This window comes from Anolis sagrei, chromosome 4 (assembly GCF_037176765.1).
Source record: "Anolis sagrei isolate rAnoSag1 chromosome 4, rAnoSag1.mat, whole genome shotgun sequence".
Classification (NCBI taxonomy): domain Eukaryota; kingdom Metazoa; phylum Chordata; class Lepidosauria; order Squamata; family Dactyloidae; genus Anolis; species Anolis sagrei.
In genome coordinates this window covers 105,306,369-105,329,829 of record NC_090024.1, presented here as the reverse complement: position 1 = coordinate 105,329,829, position 23,461 = coordinate 105,306,369, and the positions used below count along the sequence as shown (strand labels likewise).

At 43.1% G+C, this 23,461-nt stretch overlaps 1 protein-coding gene across 1 annotated transcript in view; it reads right to left on the bottom strand.

The window, feature by feature from the left end:
• Positions 1-23,461, bottom strand: part of TMEFF1 (transmembrane protein with EGF like and two follistatin like domains 1) — a 190,461-nt gene that overhangs the window by 92,099 nt on the left and 74,901 nt on the right. Inside the window, exons 2-3 of the mRNA XM_060774632.2 lie at positions 4,500-4,609; positions 832-961 (exon numbers count right to left, since the gene is read on the bottom strand). Coding sequence (XP_060630615.1) covers positions 832-961; positions 4,500-4,609 — 240 coding nt within the window. The remainder of the gene's footprint in view (positions 1-831; positions 962-4,499; positions 4,610-23,461) is intronic.

Here is a 23,461-nt window from a genome sequence, read left to right as displayed (position 1 = left end):
TATTATTATTATTATTTTGCAAACGAGGTCCACTTTATACATTTCTGAATCTAACTACACAACTTTCCTTCCGAATAAATCTCCACTGGAACACAAATGATTTCAAACAAAGATGCAGTAGACAAGAGGGAAGGATACAGATATTGGATTGTTGTAGGTTATTTCGGGCTATATGGCCGTGGTCTAGAGGCATTCTCTCCTGACGTTTTGCCTGCATCTATGGCAAGCATCCTCAGAGGTAGTGAGGCCACTACCTCTGAATATCTGTATCAATGTATTGTCGAAGGCTTTCATGGCCGGAATCACTGGGTTGTTGTAGGTTTTTTCGGGCTATATGGCAATGGTCTAGAGGCATTCTCTCCTGACGTTTCACCTGCATCTATGGTCACTACCTCTGAGGATGCTTGCCATAGATGCAGGTGAAACGTCAGGAGAGAATGCCTCTAGAACATGGCCATATAGCCCGAAAAAGCCTACAACAACCCAGTGATTCCGGCCATGAAAGCCTTCGAAAATATATTGATACAGATATTCTTATAGCTGCTCTCCTTTTATCTCAAGGCTCTTTCTCACCAAAAAGTTGAAGAAGGAGAGAAAAGAAAAGATGGGTTAGGCATTGAAATTACCACTCCTGCTTTCAGTTGTGATCTACAATTGAAATGCAGGACTTTTTCCAATATGTCTCCACCACAAACTAGGACGTATCCCGGAGATGGAGGGACTGTTTATGTGCCGATACGCACAAACTCCTAATCAGTGACTAGTGGTCCTGGGGAAAAACATCAGAAAATCCAATAAAAGAAATCAGAGAGACTGTTGCCACTTACTTACCTGAGTAACAAGGCCCTCTGGCAACCACGGTTATCTCTTTCTGATGTTTGCAAGCTGCTCTCCTGAGGAAGCATTCATTTTGGTATGTGTCTCCATTTGACCCACAAACAGGAATATAATTTGTGTGACACTGTGAGAGGGAAAACATGTAAAGTATTTTTAAAGGAAAGAAAAAGACTGCAATTTTTATTTACCACCATCTTCACAGCCTCCTATGAATAGGGATTGAGTTGGTACAGCTATGGTGGAAACACAGAGTTCAATTTTGTGGCTTGAGGCTTCTTCCCAGAGGCCTCTTCAATTCAGCTGCCAAAACAAACCACAGTAGCCCAAAACACTGGCTCCAGCCGCAGTGCTATAGCGGCGCACAAGCTATCGAAAAATCCCAGAATAAAGAAAGATTTCTCTGGAAGCATTGCATATTTACTTCTGGATTTAGCTTAAGTATGTGGAATATGCATTTCATACAGAAATGCCTTTCTAAACCAAGATGTCACTGACGACAAAGTACAAAATGCAGTTCTAAACTGTTTGTGAAAGGCTGAATTAAAGTCATAGAGGATCTCCTCTCTACAAGGCACACATTTTCAAATACGGCATTGCCATGACTATTTCTATCTCTCTGATGAAGTACAGCACTTGAGAGGAGCCCAGAAGTACACAGCAGCCCTGAAGGGAAGCAGTTCTGTAAGTTAGCAAATGTATGATGGAAAACTACAGTCCCCTCTGCACTGCCATATAAATGCATTATATGGTCAGTTTAGATGCGTGGGTTAAACCCCTGTGCCAGCAGGACTGAAGACGACAGGTCGCAGGTTCGAATCCGGAGAGAGGCGGATGAGCTCCCTCTGTCAGCTCCAGCTCCCCAAGCGGGCACATGAGAGAAGCCTCCCACAAGGATGATAAAAACATCAAATCATCCAGCCATCCCCTGGGCAACATCCTTGCAGACGGCCAATACTCTCACACCAGAGCGACTTGCAGATGCGTGGCTCAAGAGCAGTACGTGTGAAAAAGATCTTGGAGTCCTTGTGGACAACAAGTTAAACATGAGCCAATAATATGAAACTGTGGCAAAAAAAAGTCAATGGGATTTTGGCCTGCATCAATAGGAGTATAGTATCTAGATCCAGGGAAGCCATGCTACCCCTCTATTCTGCCTTGGTCAGACCACACCTGGAATATTGTGTCCAATTCTGGGGCACCACAATTGAGAGATATTGACAAGCTGGAATGTGTCCAAAGAAGAGCGACTAAAATGATCAACGCTCTGGAGAACAAGCCCTATGAGGAGCGGCTTAAAGATCTGGGCATGTTTAACCTGAACAAGAGAAGGCTGAGAGGAGACATGGTGGCCATGTATAAATATGAGAGAGGAAGTCATAGGGAGGAGGGAACAAGCTCATTTTCCGCTGCCCTGGAGACTAGGACGCGAAACAATGGCTTCAAACTACAGGAAAGGAGATTTCACCTGAACATTAGGAAGAACTTCCTGACTGTGAGAGCTGTTCAGCAGTGGAACTCTTTGCTCCAGAGTGTGGTGGAGGCTCCTTCTTTGGAGGGTTTTAAGCAGAGGCTGGATGGCCATCTGTTGGAGCTGCTTTGATTTCCCTGTTTCTTGGCAGAATGGGGTTGGACTGGATGGCTAACAAGGTCTCTTCCAACTCTATGAATCTATGATTCCATGATTCTATGAATGCATTATATGACATCACTGAACTGCATTACAGGAGTCTAGATGAAATAACTCTTGTACTTTTTTGTGTGTCAGGAGCGACTTGAGAAATTGCAAGTTGCTTCTGGTGTGAGAGAATTGGCCATCTGCAAGGACAATGCCCAGGACACACCCAGATGTTTTACCATCTTGTGGGACGCTTCTCTCAAGTGCCTACATGGGAAGCTGGAGCTGACAGACAGAAGCTCACTCCATCTCGTGGATTCTAACCGCCGACCTTCAGGTCAGCAGTTCACGCAGTACAAGAGTTTAACCCATTATGCCAACGTGGCTCCTTTTGTGCTGATTATAGCTACTGAAATTTCCTCATCCCTATAACTACTATAAAGGGGTCCTTTTCTCTCTCATTCCCTCTTTTTTTTAATGTGGTTAATGTTTTATATTATCTAAATGTATTTTTCATCTAGAGTATCCTTTCCCCCAAAAGCATTTTAAAATTGTGTTTAAATCCTATGATTCAAAGGAGTCAGGCAGATAAACAGGAAACACATCCATGAATCAATGTGCACATGCTACTGAAAAAAGGGGGAAAGAGAAAAAAGCAGTCCATTTGAAGGTCAAGACTCAGAACTAAACCCAAATCCCTGTGGAACCCACCGAATCAATTGATGAATGATAGGCTTACACTTATTAAACCTCACTGATTCGGTGGATTTATTTGAGATGAGATGAGCAATTGGATGTAGGTCCTAGAGCGGATCCAACTCACAAGACATGCATGCTTATGAGTAAAATTACAAAGTCAGGTTCGCACAAGAGGCAAAGTAATGCTGTGAAGGCAATTAAGAATGCTTTGTCTGCTTCCATTTTTATGTCCGTTACTAGCTGTACCCGCCACGCGTTGCTGTGGCCAACCTTGCCTCTCTTTTTCTCTCCTTCTTTCTTTCTCTCCTTCCTTCCTTCCCTCCCTCTTTCCTTCCTTCCCTCTGTTTCATTCCCTTCTTCCTTCTCTACCTGTTTCTTTTCTCGCTTTCTTTGCTCTTTGGTTCCATCCTTCCTTCCCTCCCTCTTTCTCTCTTTCATTCCTTCTCTCCTTCCTTCTCTCTTTCACTTATTTCATTCTCTCCCTCCTTCTCTCCTTCCTTCCTTCTCTACCCTTTTTTCTTTCCATTTTTATCTCCTTCCCTCCTTCTTTCCCTCCTTTTCTCCTTCCTTCCTTCTCTACCCTTCTTTCTTTCCTTCTCTCTTTCCCTCTTTCTCTCCCTCCTTCTCTGCTTCCTTCCTTCTCTATCCTTCTTTTTTCCTTCCTTCTCTCCTTCCCTCCTTCTTCTCTCCCTCTTTCTCTCCTTCCTTCCTTCTCTATCCTTTTTTCCCTTCCTTCTCTCCTTCCCTCCTTCTTCTCTCCCTCTTTCTCTCCCTCCTTCCTTCTCTACCTTTTTTCCTTCCTTCTCTCCTTCTCTCCCTCTTTCTCTCCCTCCTTCTCTACCTTTCTTTCTTTCCTTCTTTCTCTCCTTCCCTCCTCCTTTCCCTTCTCTCCCTCCTTCCTTCCTTCTCTCCTTCTCTCACTCCTTCTCTCCTTCCTTCCTTCCTTTCTATGTATGTTTTGTGTGTGTATATGCATATATGTGTGTATGTATGTGTCTTTGTGCATATATATGTGGTTTTGCGCATGCGTTGTAATGTATTTTTGGGGGTTTTTTTGGCTTTTTAAGTTCCTTCTGCTGTGTTTTTCAGTGCTTTTATGAGTGGTGGTCACTCGTTGGCCTGAGAGGTGTGTTGTGTCCAAATTTGGTGTCAATTCATCCAGTGGTTTTTGAGTTCTGTTAATCCCACAAACGAACATTACATTTTTATTTATGTCCATAATGTAGCCTCTAAAGGGTATACCATGCCTGATCATATATACGCCTGCATGAAGGAAATTCTCAGACTGAAACATTTAGGTAATCCTCAGATTATCTCAATATTTCTCATTACATTAGCTCATTCTTACCTGAAATTGGCATGCACATTTCACACTATCACCTTCTTCCTTGCAAACTCCCCCGTATTTACACGATGATTCATCGCATACTCTCACATCAGATTCCTTTACATTTAATTCTGAAAAAAAGAGAGGAGAAGGTTAAAACAATATTGTGTGTTTCAAGAAAACAGAATAGCTTACAGCGCTGACTCAGGGGCAAATCGGGTTTTTAACATATGGAAATTTGCACAATGTACTAGTAGAGTTTGTCGTCTTCCGTTTTCCTTTCCTTAAGAAACTCAGCCTTGAGTGGTTGTGCATATGACCAAAAGAGCATCCAGCATAACAATAATGTTTATGGCCCCTTCTACATTACATTGCCATATACAATCCAGATTATTTTCTTTAAACTGGATTATTTAGCAGTGTAGACTCACACAATCCAGTTCAAAGCAGACAACATGGATTATCTGTTTTGATAATCTGAATTATACAGCCGTGTAGAATTTCCCCTATATCCACACTACCCGTATATCCCAGGATCTGATCCCAGATTATCTTCTCCCCTCTCCACAGAATTCAAGAGGTTTGGGGTCATCAAAACCATGCATTTGCCAAAGCTAGGAATTGGTTCGTGTTTTTTTCAGACTATTGTCCGGCCTTCCAACAGTTTGAGGGGCCATGAAGCAGCCCTCTGCTTAAAAGATTTGACGACCTCTGCCTTGAGGGCACTCATATATCATTATATAATAATAATAATAATAATAATAATAATAATAATAATAATACATTTGGGAAGTCGACAACAGATCCCAAATGTAGACCCTGCAAAGAGGCAGATGAGACAATAGATCACATCATCAGCTGCTGCAAGAAGATTGCACAGACAGACTATAAGCAGAGGCATAACACCGTTGCTCAGATGATTCATTGGAACTTGTGCCACAAATACCATCTTCCTGCGACAAAGAACTGGTGGGATCACAAGCCGGAAAATGTTACAGAGAATGAACACATCAAGCTACTCTGGGACTTCTGAATTCAGACAAAGTTTTGGAGCACAATACTCCTGACCTCACGATTGTGTAAGAAAACAAAGTATGGATTGTCGATGTTGCAATTCCAGGCGACAGCAGGATTGAAGAGAAACAACTGAAAAAGCTGGCACGATATGAGGATTTAAAGATTGAACTGCAAAGACTCTGGCACAAGCCAGTCAAGATGGTCCCAGTGGTGATTGGCACACTGGGTGTGTAAGGAATGAATGTTTGAATGCATGTAGAAGAGAAGAAACAGGCCTAAAAGGAAAACCAACATGGAGTTCTCACAAGGCATGATATGGGATGGCCTTGGCAGTTGAAGCGAGGAGGCAGCAAGGCATAACTGAATGACAATGAACAATAAGGTGTGCGGTCAAGCAAGTAAGGAGTGTGCAGGAGGTACCCTATAAGTCATGAGGCCTGGAATGCGAATGTCCTAAATTTGAAAAGAAAAAGGACTTGAAAGGAACAGAATAACCTTATTATTAAAAAGAAGAAAAAATGGATTTTTGCCCATAAATGCAGGGGACCCCAAGAGCATGCATGCTTCCTGATCCATGGCAACGGAGCGTCCGCACCTCCTCGGAAAAGACTGATCATCTTCGCCAGTGTTCTTTGAGTTCATAACAGGTGCTGTGCCTAAAAACCTTGGCATGCACTTAAACACAATCAGCGCTGACAAAATTATCATCTGCCAGCTGCAGAAGGCCACCTTACTGGGATCTGCACGCATTATTCGCCGATGCATCACGTCATCCTAAACACTTGGGAAGTGTCTGACGTGTGATCCAATACAACAGCCAGTAGAGTGTCTGCTGTGGACTCATCTTGTTGTGTTTCTAATAATAGTAATAATAATAACAATAATAATAATAATATATCTTAATAATTTTGTGCATGGACACAGTTCGAGTACATCGAACCACCAGAAAACAAAGTCACTAAGTCAGACACCTATGTGAACAAGTTTGGAGTTTTTCGGATTACAGATATCAGGATGAAGGATGCTCAGCTGTAATAAACACTTTGGATCCTTCTCATTGCCACTTTTCAGGATAATAACTCATTTGGGGACCACTGGCCTAACAGCATCAATATAGGCATGGGGTAAGGATGGATGACAGACGGATTCAAGGAGTCAAAACCTTTTTTTACTTCCTGAAGGAGAGGAGGAGGAGAAGGGACCAGAAATAGCTGCAGCCAGTCAATTCCTTGCTTCTAAAGGCAAGATAATGGGGTCTTCCCATTTCAAAGGAGTGCTAGGAGGGTAAATACATTAAAAATTGAAAAGCTGCCAAATGCTGCTGTTAATGAGAACCAGAGATGTACCTCATACAGACAGGCAGCACCTATTAGGATTTGCAAGGTTATGCACAAATTATGTATAGAAAATGTTGAAAGATGACTGTTGCCTGTCAGTTGCCAGTGTACTTCTTTTCCCCACTCAACCCAACGAAACAGCTGGTTTATATTTTTCATTTATTTATAAATCATGTCATTGTGGGTTCCAGGAAAGCATGCATAAAAAAAAAGGGGGGGGGGAGGTAGTCAAACTTTAAAGAGTGGAGGATTAAAATGTCCAGAAACAGCCACAAAAAGCACCCATCTTTTTTCTTTTTAGAGATGTTATGGGAAAGGCATTTATTTAGATATTATTTTTATTTATTTATTTATTATTTGAACTTATATGCCACCACTCCCCTGGGGCTCAGAGTGGCTTACAAGAATGGCTAAAATCTAACAAAATTTAAAAGCAATTTAAAACAATTTAAACACAGCAGTATCAAACATTAAAAGCCTGTCGAAACAGGTATGTCTTACATGCCCTGCAGAAAGCTGGTAAGTCTCGCAAGGCACGGACTTCAGGTGGCAGAGTATTCCAGAGTGATGGTGCCACTACTGTGAAGGCTCTGCGTCTAGTTGCTGTTAGACGCAAGGTCTTGACACTGGGAATTTCCAATAGATCTTGGTCCTCAGAATGGAGGGATCTCTGGGGTTGGTAGGGGGTGAGGCGGTCCCTCAGGTACATCGGCCCCAGACCATGCAAGGCCTTAAAGGTGAGTACCATCACTTTGAAAGTGATCCGGTGCTCAATTGGTAACCAATGCAGCTGTTGTAAGATTGGTGTTATGTGGCATCTCATCAGAATTCCCGCAAGAAGCCAAGCAGCTGCATTTTGTACCAACTTGAGCTTCCGGATCACCGACAGAGGAAGGCCAATGTAGAGGGCGTTACAGTAGTCCAGTCTTGAGATAACTGTGGCCTGGATCACCGTAGCTAGGTCGTCCCTGGACAGGTAGGGGGCCAGCCGTCTAGCCTGCCGCAGATGAAAAAAGGCGGTTCTGCTAACGGCGGAGACCTGGGCCTCCATCGTCAGCAGAGGGTTCAAAAGGACTCCCAGACTCTTTACCAATGATGACAGGCGTAACGCCTCGCCATCCAGGGTAGGCAGCTGGATATCCCCACTACCCAGTCGACCCAGCCATAGGATCTCCGTCTTTGCTGGATTCACCCTCAACCTGCTGGCATGCAGCCATCCAGTAACAGCCTCGAGGCACTGATGGAAACAATCGGGTACAGAGTCCGGTCGGTCTTCCATCTTCAGCACCAGCTGAGTGTCATCGGCATACTGATAACACTCAAGCCCAAAACCTCGAACCAGCTGAGCAAGTGGTCGCATATAGATGTTAAACAACAGAGGGGAGAGAATGGCCCCCTGAGGAACCCCACAAGATAGAGGGGACCTCTCAGAGACCAGGCCTCCCCTCTCCACTCGCTGTCCACAGTTGTGAAGAAAGGAGGACAGCCAGTTTAAAGCTGTCCCCCTGACTCCAGCAACAGCAAGGCGGTGGGTCAAGAGATTGTGGTCGACTGTGTCAAATGCTGCTGTGAGATCCAATAACACATGCAGCGCTGACCTGCCCAAGACAATACACAACCAACATAACTCCTTCAGAATGGAATGTAATATGGTGCCACCTAGCTAAACTACCAAAAATTCAAAGAGATGATCTATGACCATCGATGCTCCTGGACTTCTTTAAAGACAGCTCAAAGTATTACATTTCATTGTAATCCAAACAGAGGTTTGGTGATTATTTGAAGACTAACACTATCAAGGAAAGGCTGCAGCTAACAAACCAGTGAAAGGTGCTAAAAAGTGATATGAACTACTGGATTCACTTGGGACACAAAAAAAACTTGTTTGGTCAAAGAATACACTGAATGTCATAGAAGGACCTACAGAGTTGTGTAACCCTATCTAGAACAAGTTGTTCATTCAATTTTTGGACTGGGAAATCAGTAACCTACAATGCTGACATCCCGTCGAAATAATATTCTTTTTAAAAAATCATCTTTATTGCAAGAATTTTTATGATTATACATTTAAAAGGTTTGGGATTGGTTGGGGTAGGGATAAGGAAGGGTGAAGAGAGAAAAATAAGAATAATTTTTAAAAAAAAAGATATTAAAGGATTGAGGGGTTGTGTTTTGGGGGTTTGTCTTCCAGTCCATTCCACAGGGAGTTTATTTTTGTTTTCCCCTTTTCCTTTCTTCTTCTTCTTCTTACTAGACATGGTTAGGTCCAGTCAGAATTTTTGTAATTTGGAATAAATTCAGAAAAATTACCTTTTTGAAGCGATTTTGAACTTTTTTAGGTAACCAGAAGTCCCTTTGCCCTTCTAAAGCTAATCTCGCCATTTTTCTTCCGACTCAGGAAGTAAGTCAGAAATGATTCTGGTTCCTGGCCTCGGCTCAAGCCAGAGAAGCCAGTTTTAAACTGGGGAAGACTGAATTTCCTCCATTTGCTTTCCCTGCTTCTGCCTCAAGCCAGAGAAGCCAGTTTTAAACCAGGGAAGGCTGAATTTGCTCCCTTTGCTTTCCCCGCTTCTGCCTCAAGCCAGAGAAGCCAGTTTTTAAACCGGGGAAGGCTGAATTTGCTCCCTTTGCTTTCCCTGCTTCTGCCTCAGGCCAGAGAAGCCAGTTTTAAACCGGAGAAGGAAGGAATTTTCTCTGCTTGCTTTTCCCCTCTCCTGGAGTAAAACAACTACTTTCATAGTAAAGACCACCCAATGAAACAGGAAATAACACTTTCAAACTATTAACGAAAGGATTCAAAAGTCTCAGAAGTTTCAAAATGTTTTGAACATTTTTTTCTGTGAAAAACGGAATTGACTTTAGAATCGAACCACCGGTGCCCCCTACATCTGAAACGAGTTTTGAACCACTTTTTTTTGGATCAAACAAGCCTAATTCTTAGTATTCTTACAGCTTTCGCCTATTTTGTTTTCTCTACTTAATTTTCCTCTATCTTCTTATTATCAAACCTCTTACCAATACTACTCTGTACAAAATTAATGAATTTCTGTTCCTGAAAGTATTCTTCAAAACAATATTCCTTTGGGTATAGTTTAGGTAAAGGCAAAGGTTTTCCCCTGATATTAAGTCCAGTCGTGTCCGATTCTGGAGATTGGTGCTCATCTCCATTTCTAAGCCAAAGAGCTGGCGTTGTCAGTAAACACCTCCAAGGTCATGTAGCCGGCATGACTGCATGGAGTGCCGTTACCTTCCCGCCAGAGCAGTACCTATTGACAGGTACATAGCCAGGATTTCGTTTCGGGGGGGGGGCTGAATTTTTGGGGGTGGGGGTTCGGGGGGACGACTGAGTTTTGGGGAGGGGTTGAGTCTGAGTGAAAGAGGGTCTAGCCTAGCAAACCTTTTGTATCATTACCCCAATACCCCCATGCATATGGGATATATTGAGTATGGTGATCAGATCATGATATGAATAAACATAATAGTTTAAATAATGCACCAGTAAGGCCTTTTCGCAAACCACTATGAGAATTTCGGGGGTGGGTGGGGGCTGAAGCCCCTCGACACCCCCCCCCCCCCCGGCTACATGCCTGCCTATTGAGCTACACACATTTGCATGTTTTTGAACTGCTACATTGGCAGACGCTGGAGCTAACAGGAGGAGCTCACCCTACTCCCTGGATTGAACCGGCAACCTTTTGGTCAGCAAGTTCAGCAGCTCAGTGGTTTAACCCACTGCGCCACCAGGGGGCTACTGGGTATAGTTTAGGTCCTAAGCTTCAGGACCTAAATACTCTAATGGTACTGTATTCTGCTGATCTTGAAAGCTAATCCTCTTGGATGGGAGGCAGCCAATGAACACCAGTTGCTGTAGGCTACATTTCAGAGCAAGGAAGAAATAAAATCACTTCTATGTATGTATTCCTTGCCCAAGAAAACCCTTTGAAAGTCATGGGGTTGCCATTAGTCATCAGATGACTTGAAATTACAGAAACACAAACATTGATGCAGATAAGTGGACAGAAGGCACCCTTTTCTGTTTTGCTTCAGGCAGCCAAATATTTTGAGCTGGCCGCTCTGCAGCTGGTAGCGAAAAGGCACAGATTGGGAAGCTGCAAACTGCCTGGAAACCTCCAGTGTCAGGAAAGCAGGAAAGACAAATTTGACAAGTTAATCCTTCAAAGACTACTCCAGAGCCCCTTTGAAATGTATATAAAGCCTACGTGGCAAAATCTGCCTCTGAGATTAATCAAGCGCCGCACCTGAGTGGTTTAAGACACGAAGCGACAATTCCTGAGTGCAGCAAGATCATGGCTAATTCACTCGCACACCGGAGAGTAGCATTGCTCAGCACCTAAGAACAAAACCAGCCCTTGACCTCTATTTGAATGTAGGGAAGTCAAATCTGGTCCTACTAAAACTAGTTTCACTGTTGCTGATGCCATAAAAAAGGGCAGAGGATGGTAGTTTTATGAGAGCATCAAAAAGCTGCATCTTTGATGCGTGTAGCAGCAACTACAGGCAAGACACGCCATTTTTTCCATCAGTTTCCCTTTGACAAGTTTGGCAATGAAACTCTTCTTTAACCCCATCCAACTATTTCACCTGGCGGCACCAAAAGGAAAGATAAGATACGAGGGTTGAATGAAAAATAATGCCTCCACCTTCATTACTTGGGTTTGGATGGGAATATTTTAATAGATCAAATGCAGAAATAATCTTTAGAACATGCTCTTTAACTAGCACTATGCACTTTTGCACATAATCACCAGACAATTGGATACATTTCTGCCAACAATGAACAAGTTTTCTGAAGCCGTCACAGAGGAAGTCGACACTCTGTTTCCGCAAACATCATCTCACAGTTCTTTCATCCTGGGTACCCATTGTGCACAGATCTTCCAATAGCCAAGCAAAGCAATAATGTGACCCACACGTTCTTGTGAAATGCCAATTTTGCTTGAAATTTCTCTCTGAGTGATACGACGATCGTCCTGAATCAATCTGTCAACCTTTTGCTTGTGAAACTCAGTGGTTGCTCTCACAGGACGTCCAACTCTTTGTTTGTCACACAAGTCAGATGTTCCCACCTCAACATCTTTAAACTTACTCGCCCAACAACGCACAGTACTCACATCAACACAATCACCATAAACAGCTTGCATTCTGTGATGAATTTCCTTTGGGGTGATACCTTCTGCTGTCAAGTAAAGTTAAACAGTGACAAATGCAAGATACTCCACTTTGGCAGGAAAAACGAAATGCAAAGATACAGAATGGGGGGTACCTGGCTTGAGAGCAGTACGTGTGAAAAAGATCTTTGAGTCCTCGTGGACAACAAGTTAAACATGAGCCAACAATGTGATGTGGCGGCAAAAAAAGCCAATGGGATTTTGGCCTGCATGAATAGGAGCATAGTGTCTAGATCTAGGGAAGTAATGCTACTCCTCTATTCTGCTTTGGTTAGACCACACCTGGAATATTGTGTCCAATTCTGGGCACCACAATTCAAGAGAGATATTGACAAGCTGGAATGTGTCCAGAGGAGAGCGACTAAAATGATAAAGGGTCTGGAGAACAAGCCCTATGATGAGCGACTTAAGGAGCTGGGCATGTTTAGCCTGAAGAAGAGAAGGCTGAGAGGGGATATGATAACCATGTATAAATATGTGAGAGGAAGCCACAGGGAGGAGGGAGCAAACTTGTTTTCTGCTTCCCTGGAGACTAGGACGCGGAACAACGGCTTCAAACTACAAGAGAGGAGATTCCATCTGAACATTAGGAAGAACTTCCTGACTGTGAGAGCCGTTCAGCAGTGGAACTCTCTGCCCCGGAATGTGGTGGAGGCTCCTTCTTTGGAAGCTTTTAAATAGAGGCTGGATGGCCATCTGTCAGGGGTGATTTGAATGCAATATTCCTGCTTCTTGGCAGAATGGGGTTGGACTGGATGGCCCATGAGGTCTCTTCCAACTCTTTGATTCTATGATTCTATGATTCTAAGAATTCAATGACTGCACGTTATTTAAGTCACATTGACCAACCGTCTGCGAAGGGTATGCATGTGTTATTGTGATAATTCTATGCTTATGTTGTTTTGTTAATTTTATGTTAGGCTGTTTACTTTGTATGTTTCGGTGATGTTACTTGGAAACTGCCCTGAGTCCCCCTCAGGGAGATAGAGCGGTATATAAATAAAGTTTTCTATTATTTATATTATATTTTATATGACAATGTGGAAAAGGCCTTAGAGGAAGGCAGTGGCAAACATTTTCTTTCGAATGTAAAGTACAGAAATGGAAATAAGAGAAGATGTGACACACAACATGTGTTTCAAGATGTCTTCCCTGATATCAATTTCTCCCTGTTGCCAAGTTGCTAGAAAAGAAAGAGAAGGGAAGGACGGTGACTGGGAAGTGATATTGCAGCTGTCTGTTTATCAGAAGTCGAACAGACACCAAATGGCTAAGGAGATGTCTAATTCAACCCTGGTACCGGCCCTTTCCTGGCTTCTCACACAGAATGTAGTTAACCTTTCCCTTTTTCTAGACTGTCAGCTTCCACAAGGGGATACAATCACCAAATGCGCATAAAATCCATGAATGCCACCTTATTTATTTATTTACAACATTTATGTGCTGCCCTTTTCACCCCGAAGGGGATTCAGAGTGGCTTACAAGATATATATACATACAATATATTATATTATTAGCATAGTGCAAAAACAGTATTATATATTACTATATTGTACTATACCGTTATATTTATTTATTTAAAACTTTTATATCCCGATCTTCTCTACCTTCATGGAGGGACTCAGACTGGCTAACAGCAAAAATTCAATGCACAAATACATCTAAAAACATCATCAAATCATAATAAGTTAAAATATAGACAGAATAAATACATATAAGCCAAGTCGCCAAGATAGAATCAAGTTCAACTCAGTCTGCAAATGTGGTCAATAACTATTAGGTTATTGCTGGATTCAACCAATTATTCAAGGAATGCTTCATCCCAGAGCCAGGATTTCACTAGCTTTCTGAATGTCAGGAGGGAAGAGGCAGATCTGATCTCCATTGGGAGAGAGTTCCACAGCCGAGGGGTCACCACCAAGAAGGCCCTGTCTCTCGTCCCCACCAGACACGATTGCAAATGTGGCGGGACCGAGAGCAGGGCCCCTCTAAAAGACCTTAACAGCCTTGATGGTTATGATTGTTTGTTTTTTTGTCGTGTCAGGAGCTACTTGAGAAACTGCAAGTCGCTTCTGGTGTGAGAGAATTGGCCGTCTGCAAGGACGTTGCCCAGGGGACGCCTGGATGATTTGATGTGGGAGGCTTCTCTCATGTGCCCGCATGAAGAGCTGGAGCTGATAGAGGGAGCTCATCCACCTCTCCCCAGATTCGAACCTGCGACCTGTCGGTCTTCAATCCTGCCGGCACAGGGGTTTAACCCACTGCGTCACCGGGGGCTCCAGCCTTGATGGTTCATAGGGGAGAATACGTTCGGAATAATATTGTAATATTGTTAGTAATATTACATGTTATATAAAATATATAATTATAATACTGTATTATTATTAGTAGTAGTATATTGTATTATAATAGGTATATAACCTGGAGACACAGCATCTGCCTGGTCTTTGGGCTTATAAATATTAGGTTCACATTTTAACACCAAAATCCGGCAACCAAGAAAGGGTCTCTGATTAACAAGCAGTCGCAAGATCCGTATAGTATCTTATTCGGAGGGGGAAAAAACTGGGCAAACAGCCAGTTTGTCAATTTCATTTTTGCAGTGAGAAAGTTTGACAGTTCTTCAACAAAGATTTGCAAAGCATGTTCTGGGAAATTTTCCAATGAGTAGAAAAGTAGGCCACTGACAAGGGAAAGTAAATAAAATATGAGGCAAAAAATATATCTAGGCAGCAACATAAACAAAAAGAATGCTACTGTTTGGAAATCCAAGGCTTAGCTTTACACCACAGTATCAAAACAATGCTCTAACCTTTCCCTGGTGACATGGGATCACGTAAAATATATCACGCCTTTAAGAAATTGAGAGACACAGGTCAGTCTTCTAAAGTAATCTACCGAAAAAGATTTAAGACTTCGGCCAAACCGCAATTCAGATGTCTAGTTTATATACTCATCAAAGCAGCAAGCCACTTTGTGTGCTGTAGTGAGTGTTGTCTATACCTGGTGTCCTCATGTCACACACTAGGAAGCGAGACACATTAAGAAGACCTACAGCTGGAGCCTCAAGGGATCTAGTCAAGTCTAATCAACTCATGCTGCTATGCTATAGTCATCCAGAACTAGATTAGGTGGAATGACAGAAAAATGTAATCCCTGTTAAAAAGACCGGGAATAAATTTCTTAATCTCACTAGAACTACAGATTAGATTAACCAGGAATGCATCTATATGGTAGAATTAATGCAGTTTGATATGGGGCACTTCCAGACAGGCCCTATATCCCAGAATCCAATCCCAGGTTTTCTGTTTATCCAGATTATTTCGCAGAGTGGACTCATATAATCCAGTTTAAAGCAGAAAACCTGAAATCAGATCCTGGGATATAGGGCCTGTCTGGAAGGGTCCACAATTAGTATCCAAGGATAGTGCTGTTTTGTCGAAGGCTTTCATGGCTGGAATCACTGGCTTGTTGTAGGTTTTCGGACTATATGACATGTTCTAGAATCATTCTCTCCTGACGTTTCGCCTGCATCTATGGCAAGATGCTTGCCATAGACAAGGGCTGTGCTATATTTCTTAGTAAAGCTATGAGAATTGTCTTCCCCAGCCAAGCTTGTAAGAAATGAAGCTTTTCTACAGGAGGGAAAAACTCACACGTCCTGTAGTTGGGCTTCAAGCTGTAAGACTGAACAAACTGTTCCCCTTTTCCTTCCTGAACCTGGGGAAAAGGGCGGTTCCAAAAGCTCCAACGATGATAGGCAGGCTGCTAGCCTATGACTGTAGCCTGGGGGAAGCTGCTTAACTGCAAAATGCCTGGCTAACAGAAACACGTGCAAACTAACCATGCATAGAAAAAGAAAATTTAGCTTCAAGTTGGAAAAGAATACATTGGCAGCATTGCCATGGCAGCCTCAGGCCCCGTCCAAACAGCTGTATAAAATTCATATTGAACTGGATTATATGGCAGTGTGGACTCAGATAATCCAGTTCAAAGCAGATTTTGTAGATAATCTGCCTTGATATTTGGGGTTATATGACTGTGTGGAAGGGCCCTCTATGTTCTGGATTAACTGTATTATCCGAGTTATAATAAAGTTATAATAAACAAGCAGGGGCGGCTCGTTCATTACGCAAAGTAAGCGGTCGCAGAACACTTTTTTTTTGCTAGGGGCGCAGAGGCACCTCTGTAAATGCCCCTCGACTGCCACTTGAGGAGCGCCCCCTCAGCTCACAACAGCCCTAGCAGTCCGGGGGGAGCCTCGGCTTTCTTGCCTCGCTGCCGGGCGATCCTCTTCCCAAAGGAGCCGGGCCCTTGAGCCTCGCCTAGCCCCTCTCGTTCCTGCTCCACCCAGTCACCGGGTGCGCGAGCAGAACCGGCGCTCAATTGTTCTCCGCGTTCAATCCCTTCCCCATGACCAGCTCCCTTTCCCGATCCCCCGGCGCTCCACCCGCCTCCTCTCCTTTCCCCAATCCGCGGGTGGGCCAAGGGGCAGAGCCGCCGTGCCTGGCCCACTTTGGGTCCAGAGGCGTGTCTGAAGACCCCAGCGTGCGCACCAAAAGTCACCTCTTCTCCTGACTTTCTCTTCAGCCATTGGGACCAAGAGAGAGAAAGAGCCCCTCCGGCTGGAGGTATCTCCCACCTCCGCTCCCTCCTTTGTTTTTGCACCTACCTTCAGGAAAGGTGGGCATCTCCACCTCTGTCTGTCTGTCTGTCTGTCTGTCTCTCTCTCTCGGTCCCAGTGGCTGAGGAGAAAGTCAGGAGAAGAGGTGACTTTTGTTGCACACGCCAGGGTCTTCAGGCATGCCTCCGGACTCAAAGTGGGCCAGGCAAGGGAGCAAGTGCGGCAAGTGTAGTTACTGGGATGTATAGTTGGGGGGGGGGGGTGCCAAAATACTGTTTGCTTACCTTTGAAAATTACCTAGGGCCGCCTCTGTAAACAAGGTTAAAACTTATTTCTTCCTTAAAATGGCAATTAAACTTGCCTGTATCTTAATGCTTAACATTGTAGCATGGGAACATTCTATCTTTCCTCACAATTTTGCATGAAATTTCAATCTTTTTTTTTTTTTGAAGTTGACAAAGCATCAACATTTCCAGTGGGCTAACCCTTGGCTCCACCAGTGAATATGTGATTGGGTGAGGGGGTGTGCATAGATTTACACTTCCTTGATATATAACATTCATGAAGTCAACATCCAACATTTTCCCTGTTGCTTCTGAAGGATTGTAAGTGGCAACAAAAATGCCCTTCATGATCACCTTCTCTTATACAACCATAAAGATTGCTCCTGACATGTTTATGAAAATCATGCCTCTTCATTTTGCACTTCAATCTAAATGTCTCATTTGCCAACTTAGGTTGTGGGAGGTAATTTAATTCTCCCCACTCTCATGAAGGAAAAAAATATGTCTGGATGTTATTTCAGTGTTTCTCTTGAAATGCAAGGAATAAATGCCATATCCAACACCCTCCTCCAATGCATAGTCTTAAACAAATGCATGCAACTGTCGCGGAAGCCAAGAAGACTTTTATCTAAGGAAAGTGTTTTGGCTAAGAGCCAGTAATATCCTCTTTGCTAAGTAAATCTCAAAGCATAATACTCTATCATTTTCTCCCTCTTAATCAGAGAAAACGGCATTCATATTTTCTTATTAAGCCTAATAATCTCCTCCATAAAAATGAATTAGCCACCTTAGCAATGGTCTGGTGGTAGCCTAAAAACTGGAGGCATGATCTAGAGAAAGTTAATCATTCTTAAGACTCAGCGAAAGCAGGAATACAGAAGCACTTACTTTGGTTTTATGTGACTCAGACTTGCTTCACATTCTGCAAATGAGTCTTGGGCTTTTTGAGTCTCCAGGTGCTATGAAGATATTGAAAGTTCCTAAGTCCCTGCCTTAGGAAAGCTAAGGGCTACTTCAAAGTCCTTAAAGTAAAAGTAAATGTTTCTCCTGACATTAAATCTAGTAAAGTCCGACTCCGGGGGGGGGGGGGGGTGTTCATCTCCATTTCTAAGCCTCCTAGGTCATGTGGCTGCCATGACTGCATGGAGCGCTATTACCTTCCCACCAATGTGGTACCTATTTATCTACTCACATTTGCTTGCTTTCGAACTGTTAGGTTGGCAGAAGCTGGGGTAGCAATGAGAGCTCACCCCATCCCGCAGATTCGAACCACCAACCTTATGGTCTGCAAGTTCTGCAGCTTTGCGGTCCTTACTGGCCCACGTATTGTACTCATTTTGAGTCTCTGGAACAGCTGGCTATATGCCTTGTTCTTTGCTTCAAGTCATGTCCTGGTCAAGTTTGGCTATCAGTCTTGGGGATTTTACCATGGACTCAAGCTCATGTATTGTTCTTTGATTCTTGGACTATTCAAGTTGATGTTTTATTCCTTGTCTTTTGGATTAATCAAGCTCCTGATTATACTCTGCACCTGGGATTAATATTTATTTATTTATCGTGTCAGGAGCGAACCAAAACAGTTGTATTGCATTAAAAAACAAACAGACAAAACACAAGTTTGCAGACTTGGTATTCTTTTAAATATTCTTTGACCAGTAGCTGGCCATTTGGAGTGCCTCTGGTGTTGCTGCAAGAGGGTCCTCCACTGTGCATGTGGCAGGGCCCAGGTTGCATTGCAGTAGGTGGTCTGTGGTTTGCTCTTCTCCACACTCACATGTCGTGAATTCCACTTTGTAGCCCAATTTCTTAAGGTTGGCTTTGCATCTCGTGGTGCCAAAACGCAGTCTGTTCAGCGCCTTGCAAGTTGCCCAGTTTTCTATGTGCCCAGGAGGGAGTCTCTCATTTGGTATCAGTCATTGATTGAGGTTCTGGGTTTGAGCCTGCCACTTTTGGACTCTCGCTTGCTGAAGTGTTCCAGTGAGTGTATCTGTAGATCTTAGAAAACTATTTCTTGATTTAAGTCATTGGCATGCGGGCTGATACCCAAACAGGGGGTGGGCCAGAGATGTCACTGCCTTGGTTCTTTCATCATTGGCTGCTACTTCCTGGGGGATGTCAGTTGGTGCAATACCGGCTAAACAGTATAATTTCTCCACTGGTGTAGGACGCAGACATCCTGTGATAATGCGGCATGTGTCATTAAGAACCACATCCACTGTTTTAGCGTGGTGAGATGTGTTCCACACTGGGCATGCATACTCAGCAGCAGAATAGCATAGCGCAAGGGCAGATGTCTTCACTGTGCCTGGTTGTGATCCCCAGGTTATGCTAGTCAGCTTTCATATGATATTGTTTCTAGTGCCCACGTTTTGCTTGATATTCAAGCAGTACTTCTTGTAGGTCAGAGAACGGTCCAGGGTAACTCCCAGGCATCTGGGTGTGCTGCAGTGCTCCAGTGGGATTCCTTCCTAGGTCATCCTCAGAGCTCGGGATGCTTGTCTGTTCTTAAGATGAAAAGTGTATGTCTGTGTTTTAGATGGATTAGGGATCAGCTGGTTTTCCCTGTAATAGGTAGTAAGAGCACTTAGAGCTTCGGAGAGTTTCTGTTCAACCATCTCAAAGCTCCCTGCTTGAGCAGTAATGGCGCGATCATCAGCATAGATGAAACTCTCTGTCCCTTCTGGCAATGGCTGGTCATTTGTGTAAATGTTGAACACTGATGGAGCAAGCATGATCCCCGAGGCAGGCCGTTCTGTTTTCGCCATCTGCTTTTTTAGCCCTGGAACTCAACAAAAAAGCTCCTGTTTTGTAGCAGATTTCCTATGAGTCAAGTGATTAATGTTCATGCTTTAACCTTTGCATTGGAGATTTTATCTCTGGCTTTTGGTACTCTTTTTATCTTACATTTGGATTTTTTTACTCTTTTACTGTGCGTGCTTTTTCAATGAACTTTCTACTACTACGCAGGCCCGTAGCCAGGATTTCATTTCGGGGGGGGGGGGGGGGGGGGGGGCTGAATTTTTTTTCAGGGGGGCTTTCAGGGGGGCTGAGTTTCGGGGGGGGGGCTGAGTCTGAGTGAAAGAGGGTCTAGCCTAGCAAACCTTTTGTATCATTACCCCAATACCCCCATGCATATGGGATATATTGAGTATGGTGATCAGATCATGATATGAATAAACATAACAGTTTAAATAATGCACCAATAAGGCCTTTTCGCGAACCACCATGAAAATTTCGGGGGGGGGGGGGCTGAAGCCCCCCGAGGTCCCCCCCCCCCCCCCCCAGCTACATACCTGCTACTACGCTTGGCTTCCTGGTGAGTGCTTGAGCAAGTTGAACCCTAGCTGAGGTGCAACATATCCATAAATAATCAAATCTGCAAAAGTCTAAACCACCAACGTGAAGGGATGGGCTGTATTCAGCTTGCCTGGACCCCAATAGTAGCATTCTGAATGCACTCATCAGAAATGGTTACAGACACACATGGTTGCTTCCGTTCTGCTTGTTGTAACAACAGAGTGTAACGGACAGCAATACATTGATCCACAGTTGTAAATTAGATATATATTTCTTCCAGCCTTGAAGTGGGATTTAAAGTTTATGCCTCAGGAACCAAAATGCTGTCTACCATCTTTGGCCAAACATCCCTGCCAAGTGGTAAGATGAAGCCCATGAGCTCTCCAGAAAATCTACAACTTAACACCATTAAAATTGGAGGTTTATGAACCTGGTCATTTTTGCAGTATCTTTTATCTTTCTTTAGGCTAAATGAACTGATTGCCAGTTTTAAGTTTTATTCATATGCTTCAAATAAAAAGCTGCCTCAAAACTAATGCAGAAAAATCCCCCGTTTAAAGAAAATAGTGAAATGCATTTGAATGCCAACAACAACAAATCTTCTGATCTCCTGTTATGTTGGGTATGCTTACATTAGCAAAGGCATCTAGTAGCTAAATTCAGATCCCAGTTTATTGCTCAGAATGAGGCACTTTCTACAGATAGATTATAAAATATGCGTGCTGAAATACTTCTGCGCTTAGATACTTGTTTCCCACACAACCAGCCATGTCTTTTGATTTGAATATACATCTGAATGAGCATCTTGTACAACAGCGTTTCACAGGGAAATCTCTAGATGTTTTGGTCTTATTTTGAAACTACAGCAGAACAACTCCACACTGTACACAAGGTGTTTAAACTACAGACATGCAGACTCCATAGCAGTCACCCCCATTAAACTAATATAACTTGATAACAGAGCTTGGAAAAGTTAGAATTTTTTGGATTGCACCTTCCAGAATCTGCCAGCTATCATAGCTTCTGACTGAGGGATTCCAGAACTTGTCATCCAAAACCTACTTTTCAAGTTGTGTAATTAACTATATATACTATCAACTGGTCTAACTCTCCTAATGTTTCTCAACTAACCTGCGGAATCACAGAATGTCCTCTAAACGCCTCTGACTCTAATATGATCGGCTCTATTTCATCCATTGGCATTACCATCAATAGTCTTTTTGTGTCTTTTCATGTCCATAGAAGCCTGTCAGTTCTGTATATGAAAGTCGAAACTGGACGTGGAACTGCAAATTGCCTCTGATGAGATAAACATCTTTCGTTCAGATGCTGCTTCCCAGCTATTGTGCACTGTCATACCACCAATTTGTGCCTCAATAATCAATGATTTTAATGATTCAACATGTTTGAATTGTAATCTTACCTACCTATCAGGAAGCCTCAAAGTAAACTCAATTGAACTTGATGGATCCCACTTCTGGAGATATGTATGTGTGTGTTTGTGTGTGTGTACAGCAGTGAATTGAATCACTGAGCTGCTGAACTTGCTGAATGAAAGGTCAGCAGTTCAAATCCAGGGAGTGAAGTGAGCTCCCACTGTTAGCCCCAGCTTCTGCCAACCTAGCAGTTCGAAAACATGCAAGTGTGAGTAAATTAATAGGTATTGCTTCAGTGGGAAGGTGGCGCAGTGGGTTAAACCCCTGTGCCGGCAGGACTGAAGACCGACAGGTCGCAGGTTCGAATCTGGGGAGAGCCGGATGAGCTCCCTTTATCAGCTCTAGCTCTTCATGAGGGGACATGAGAGAAGCCTCCCACAAGGATGATAAAAACATCAAATCATCCAGGCGTCCCCTGGGCAACGTCCTTGCAGACGGCCAGTTCTCTCACACCAGAAGCAACTTGCTCCTGACACGACAAAAAAAAGTGGGAAGGTAATGGCACTCCATGCAGTCATGCTGACCACATGACCTAGGAGCGTCTACAGATATTTATTTATTTATTTATTTACAGTATTTATATTCCGCCCTTCTCACCCCGCAGGGGACTCAGGGCGGATTACAATGTACATATACATGGCAAATATTCAACGCCATGGACACAAAACATATATAGACAGACACACAGAGGCCATTTAACATTCCAGCTTCTTGAGGGTATTCTGGCCACCAGGGGAGCTGTCACTTCACTGTCCATTTGTGACACTGATGGAGTACTTCCTCATTCTTTGCATGCTTGCTGGAGATTTTTATGGAATCATAAATTAACTGAATTAGCCTCCACACATAAGCGGTACCTAAATTTCCTACTTGACAGATGCAACTGTCTTTTGGGCTGCAAAGGTCGACGGCAAGCTACACCGGCTCTTCGGCTTAGAAACTGAGATGAGCACCAACCCCCAAAGTTGGACTTGACTGGACTTAATGTCAAAGTGAAAACTTTACCTTTATCAACCTACACAGACACACACACACACAATACTGTGCACACACATACTGTGTGTGTGGAATTGGGAGGTTTCTTAAATTCACAGCCAGTATATTTTGAAATATACTGAAAGTACCCTTCCTCAAATCCAGAGGATGTATCTCTTTTCCACAATATCATTAATTTTGGGATGATGTTGTCACTTCAACCCACTGCTTTCATCCCATCAATGTGCTCTCGCTTGCTGATGAAGATCAGATCTAGAGAATTGATCCTCTTATCTTTTCTTCCACTTTCTGGAACATAAAATTGTCAACAAGGCAAGTCAGGAAATTATTAGACCTTTCAGTCCAACACAGTATGGCTTCTAAAAGATAGCAGCATAATTGAAGCTTTCTATTACTACTATAGTCATCGCTATTTGAAAATTTGGTAATCCGATCTAAGAAGATACCCTCCAACTCTTTGCCTGACTTGGAGGTCTGTAGTATAATCCCCCGCCCTCACATTGGCATCACTATTATTTCAGCTTTTTATTATTATACAAATATTTTCAACCAAATGTATTTTTAATGTATCAATTATTTTAAAACTACCATATTATCTGGGGGGACTATCAAAAACTAAAGGAAAAAGGTACAGTGCAATGGAATGTGCCAGGTTTTTTTCAATATAGGGAAATACATTGCAATTCCCTTATTTGTTGACTTGATATCAATGGTTTCAACATACCCACACTGTAAAAAATATTATTCCTGAAAGTGTTTTTTGGGCTCCCCTAAATCCTTCAGTTCTATGCCAAACTTCCAGC